This window comes from Electrona antarctica, assembly GCF_951216825.1.
Source record: "Electrona antarctica genome assembly, chromosome: 4".
NCBI lineage: Eukaryota > Metazoa > Chordata > Actinopteri > Myctophiformes > Myctophidae > Electrona > Electrona antarctica.
This window is the reverse complement of record NC_136809.1, coordinates 33,053,102-33,059,152: the sequence shown is the minus strand read 5'-3', so window position 1 is coordinate 33,059,152 and position 6,051 is coordinate 33,053,102. Positions and strand designations below refer to the sequence as shown.

The following is a 6,051-nucleotide window of genomic DNA, read 5'->3' as shown; positions in this document are numbered from 1 at the left end:
GACTCAGCTGGGGATTTAACCCCTTGACCTCCCAGTCTCAGAGCAAACACTTGAATGAATGAATGAATGAATGAATGAATGAATGAATGAATGAATGAATGAATGAATGAAATATGAATGCCAGGTTGGAAGTGTTACAGTCATCTCTCCTCTGCATAAAGAGGAGTCCAGGCAGAATGCCAGCAGAACATGTTCCCTAACCGCCTACAACAGCTCCGGCTCGCAATTTATGCTCCCCTTACTGACCACCATTTTCAATCCTGGGACATTTTATTAACAAAATCAGATTTCGCTTGTGCCTGAAGCAATATGATTTTGGTAATAGATAGCCCACACTGAGAGATTTAATTTGATATATAAAACTAATTTTGATGTATGGAACCTAAAAAAGAGATCCCACTGGTACCACCATTGGCAGCGTGCCCTTCGTTTGCGGTCATGTTTGGTGCTTGTCCCATTCCTCTATGATTGTACTCTCATCCCTGGATCCCCCCCCAACCATATGTGTTGAGGAGCGCTAGCCCCTCCTATACACAGGTTTAATGTTTGTCTTGTCCAGACAAACATTAAAAACGCCATTGACAATGGACATAGTTTAATAATTTGTTTTGTCTCCAACACAAACATTAAATGCCATTAACAATGAACAGAGTTTAGTTTAATGTTTGTTTTGTCTGTCACTGAGCAAATTGGCATACCGGTATGCATGTCAGAGTAAAACCTCGGCCAATAAGGGACCACGATTCTTATAAACTGCTATTTTGTGATGTTAAATTGATGTCATATGTCATATGTGATGTTGGTAAAGCGCCCCTCACTTCACACGGGTGTGATTTTATTTAACCCTAGCATCCATATTCGCCGAAAAGAGGCAAACATTCAGCAAAAATAGAAGATCTAGAAGCTATAGATCGGCAATTTTTGCGGAAGATATTTGCAGAAAGCAGCATATCAACACGCTCACGCACACTCACGCGCACACTCACACTCTCTCTCTTCCTCTAATTCCACCCTGCCATACTGTCCGAGAACCACTACATACATGTTCCATAGCAAGGTGTGGCAGAAAGTGGAAGACCTGAGTCAAACTGAAGGCAATACTGCACACTGGTTTGGATTAATCACTCTTCAGTTCCAGACAGGTGGGGTTAATGTACTGAATTATTACACAATGTGGCTATTGTTTCTGGCTTCTAGCACTTCCTCACTCTAATCTCGTGAGATCAGCAACTCCCACAGGATCCCCTCCCTCCATTTTTGCACAAATTTAAAGTGACCATCAGCAGTTCAGACTGTTGTAATACAACAGTTAGGCCTACTCTGACAGGTACACTGACAATAATTGGTACAATGGGTATTGAATAACCAGAGGGGCATGCATTCCCAACAGGCATTGGCCTATTGTACCAAATATTCAATGTCGCTGGCCATCACAAAATCTAGCAGTCGGGTGCGTGTCACACTACTTAAGTTGCAAGCCATATGGTTTAAGAAATTGCCTGTAAATATTTTAACATAGGCCTACAGGATCTTCAGTCTATAATATACATTCTTTACATATTTATTTGCATGTTAGTCGGATGTTATTCCATTTTACAGTAGGATGGGACATATACTGTATGTAGGCTGAGAGACCCACATATCATATATTAAGTTAACCTATATTTAATAATATATCTTCGTAATACAAGATGGGCCCCTGGTAGTCAAGGGCCCCTATACACTGGCCCCACTGGCCTAGCTGGTCCATAATCCTTCCATGAATATGGAACATTTCTCGAAAGAAAGATGACATGTTAAACTATATTTGGACAACGTTAATGACGTCTTCAGTCTATACTGAGATGGTGAGATTGCTTCATTCACTGTATTCAAATATATCGGTGTACAAGGCTTATTATGTGTATGGCAGTGTTAATTTGGATAAATATGAAGCCACGCTCCGTTTAACCGCATTTAACCGATCAACACTCCACGTGTAAACGTTGATAATAAAATTCCCGTCCCTAGTGTGTGTATACTCAAGCTTCTGGGTTGTGAAGAAAGCCTTGGCTTCTCCACAGGTCAGGTTGGTGCAGAGTGGACAACACAGGGTCAGCTGGCGAGAGCAAGGCTCGTTAGCCGCCAGGTGAGACTGGACCAAATCTGCCAATGCCTTCATGAAGAGAGGGCTTCCATTCAGTGACTCAGCCCTGCGGATATCTTCTGCCCCACACTCTTCACCCAGCACCTGTCTGTACGTTATGTCCAGCTCGTACAGCGTCTCTATGTGGTCCGACGTGAAGGCAATCGGCACCAGGAGAATGTTCTTCCTCCCGCGTTCGCAGAGAGCCTTAATTGTGTCGTCCGTCTGTGGACCGAGCCACGCCATGGGGCCAAACCTAGACTGCCAGGCTAGCCGGTAGGGGTTGCAGAGTCCCAGCCTCTCCATTACTGCCTGTACCGTTGCTTGTACTTCCTGAGGGTAGGGGTCGCCTCTGTTCACCACGGCCATGGGCAATGAATGTGCTGAGAACAGGACAACCACATTGTCCCGCTTCTCCTCTGGGAATCTCAGAAGCTCGTTACGGATGTGTTCTGCAAAACATTCCACCAGTAAGGGGTGAGTGGGCCAACGGTCAATGACACTCCAGCTCATTTTTGGTCCGTGGCCTCTCTTGCTGTAGTAACGATAGATGGCATTCAAACTGCTGCCTGTAGTGGAGCAGCTGTACTGTGGATACTGTGTGAATGCGACAGCCCTCTCTACTCCATCTTTCTCCATTGCCTCTATGGCCTCCTCTGTCAGTGGATGAGCGTAACGGAAGCCAATGTAATACCTGTGAGGGGCCGTTTCTGGAGACATCTCATCCAGTAGCTTGACCATGCCTTCCCCCTGCGTTGAGGTCCAGTGTTTAATAGGCGATCCTCCTCCGATCTTACGGTACCGTTCCTGGATCTTAGGTGTCCGCCGTTTGGCAATGAACGGACCCAGCATGTTCTGTACGGGAAGTTTCATCAGGTCTGTGTCCATGAATATACGTAGCAGGAAGTCATGGACATCTTCTAGCTTCTCTGGCCCACCCATGTTTATCATCAAAATGCCTGTCTTAGGTCTCATGTTTTCCTCTGTTTCTGCAGCAGCAGGCTGGGGTGAGGCAGCAGCACCGGCTGCTGTGGACTGTCGTCTCAGAGAAGCTTTCAAACACAGACTGCTCCTACCAAACAGAATAAGGAGACTGTGTCGGCTGCTTCCCAGGACTGTCTTGGCGATACCGATCCCCCTCTGAAGATACATTCAAAGAGAGAACATCAATGTCACAGAAGAAATACGAATCAGAAGGAAGCTGGGTGACTGGGACAAGGACAAGCCGCAGGTGTGGTGCTCAATCAGTCCTGACTGGTTATCTAGGCTGAGAACGAGAACGGCCGCAGTGGTGTCCGATCACAACTTAATCAGAGATTTCTAACCCAATTGGTTCACAAAGTGATGTAGTAGCAGAAGCTGAAATATAAGGCTTTATCTGGGTTTGTAGGCCAAATATCACCCTGGTTAGTTACAGAGGGTGTAAGTTGAGAGTTTGCAGGTGTCATTATGAGTCAGTCATATCCCTTATATGGAGTCCTAATATATACACGTCATGCCCAAAAAGGGAGTCTATGACGTCAGACTTGGATATGCCAGTTAGCTCCATATGGAGGCATTCCGTGATGTGGTCTGGCTCACAGTGGTAACCATGAAAGGGTTACAGAATAAAAGGCACTGCACTATGTATGTTATTACTTGCACAAGCAGAGTGCTCAAGTAATGTGATCGGCAGTATATGTATGTATGTCGGTGTCCCCCAACAGTCAATACGGGACCACCAATCTTGGTGACAGAACTAAGGTATGTTTCAAGGTTGGTATAAGTACAATAACGGGTCTAAAGGATTTAGAATAACAGCGAGCTCTAGGACTCAGAGCAGCAGTCGTACCCAGACACAGCAGAGAGCTCTAGGACTCAGAGCAGCAGTCATACCCAGACAGCAGCAGAGTGCTTTAGGACTCGGAGCAGCAGTCGTGCCAGCAGTGGTGAGCACGCTCTGCTTGCGCACAAATGTAGGCCATACATGGCGTGTGCAAGGCGCAAGTTGGCATCTCGAGAGAGTGCATTTCTAGTTTTGTTGTTCTATTATACCCTTGTTTACATTCCATATGTATCTGCTCTTGTAAGCACGCATAGGAACCCCTGTGTAATTAACAGATGGCCATGATGACATGAAATGTCATGAATTATAGGAAAGAATTAGGAACATTAACTGACTTTCTCAAATCAGAGCCTTACATCATAGCCATGGCTTCACATCATTGGCCCAGCCCCCAACTGTGTGGAAAACAAATCTGCCATCTGGCACTATACTTAAACCTCTGAACCTATTGGGGGACGCTTCACTTCAACTAAAATGCTGCATATGCTCTCTGTATGAGTGACGACATGGTTTGGTTTCTGAGCTGTTGGACTGTTGTCCATAAGGGACTTCAATGTGTCTACAACTCTACATGTCAACATCATAAGGGCCTCATTTGGAAAGAAAACCTGTGACATGATTTCCTTTGTTCAGTCGTCTTTTTGTTGAAAGAAATCAGCATGTGATACACACACACACACACACACACACACACACACACACACACACACACACACACACACACACACACACACACACACACACACACACACACACACACACACACACACACACACACACACACACATTCACATTTTACAAGAAATTCTTGAACACAAACAATAGTGGATGCGCAAACTTGAAAAAACTCAACATGTGCTTCAGGATACAGATCACGGGTACAGAAAGCATCGCCTTCTCCATATATGGCGACTGCCAATTATTGCAGACACTGAACAGAATTTAGCGTGAACTACCTTTTTTGTGAAACTCTTTTTGGAAGAATGATTGGATGAACATTATTTTTGAACAGCTTGCAAAAGAAGAATAAAAGTACATTTTCTAAATCTCTGGAGTGTAATTTCTGTTCACCTAGCTCTCATCCAAACAAAATAATGTACAGGCGCTCTTCCACAACCTGTGCAACGTTAATCTACGGCTTTCGAATCAGAGGTAGACAGGCGAAAATGTGATCAAAACCAATCCAAGACATGTGTAGTATTATAGGACATTTTGGATCCAAAATGACTTTGACATTGACCTTTGACACATGACCCTGAACTTTAATTGCTTCAGTCACCTCTTAAATCAACTCAGCACCCCAGAAAATGTATACTTTGATGTCAGAATCATCCAAATCGGCCCATTAGTCGTTGAGTTATGCCTTTCACTATATACCATTTTTTTCATCATATATTTGTATCAATTTGCAATTTAGGCATTTAGCAGGCATTTAGCTCTCAATCAAGAGCAATTTACAGTAAGCAAGAACAACACATAGTAGGCTACTGCATCAAATAGAAATAGTCATCAAGGATCATAAGCAAGCTAAGAGCCTAACATCCGTCTAACAGAATAGTTTAGAGTAGTTTAGAAAGCCCTATAGCAGTGGTTCCCAAACTTTTTCATGTGAAGGACCCCCAAATTGACACTTATTAACCTGCAGACCCCCATTTGAAAAGATACTGCAGGGACCCCCCATAATAGAAGATTTATGCGGCTCTAGCAGTGATTCTCAACCCGTTAAATTTCAAGGACCCCCCGTTTGACATGCATTAGTCTACGCACCCTCATTTAATGGCATTTCTATCTCTGAGAACCCAATTTATATTGTAAAATTAACGTTAATTTAACTCTGAGAGTGTACAAATGGAACCAAATGGACCCATTAGGGTCCATTTGGTTCCATTTGTACACTCTCAGATTTACATACCGATAAGGATCCATTTGTTTCCTAATTATCATTTAGCTGGGGACCCCCTGGAACTTTCTCAAGGACCCCTAGGGGTCCCTGGATGCCACTTTGGGAACCACTGCCCTATATGGAGACAGACCACTATTTTCACCAGGTGCATTGTGTGCGTGAAATGTTTTCAGACTGCGTGCGTTCCACAGAGTTTAT

The 6,051-nt window shown here is 44.1% G+C and overlaps 1 protein-coding gene across 1 annotated transcript in view; it reads right to left on the bottom strand.

Annotated features, from left to right (window-relative positions):
- Window positions 1–3,187, bottom strand: part of LOC306921264 (ferrochelatase, mitochondrial-like) — a gene marked incomplete at its 3' end in the record, with an annotated part of 6,753 nt that extends 3,566 nt beyond the window's left edge. The window contains exon 1 of the mRNA XM_079498373.1: window positions 2,022–3,187. Coding sequence (XP_079354499.1) covers window positions 2,022–3,100 — 1,079 coding nt within the window. The 5' untranslated portion in view covers window positions 3,101–3,187. The remainder of the gene's footprint in view (window positions 1–2,021) is intronic.
- Window positions 3,188–6,051: the final 2,864 nt, after the last annotated feature.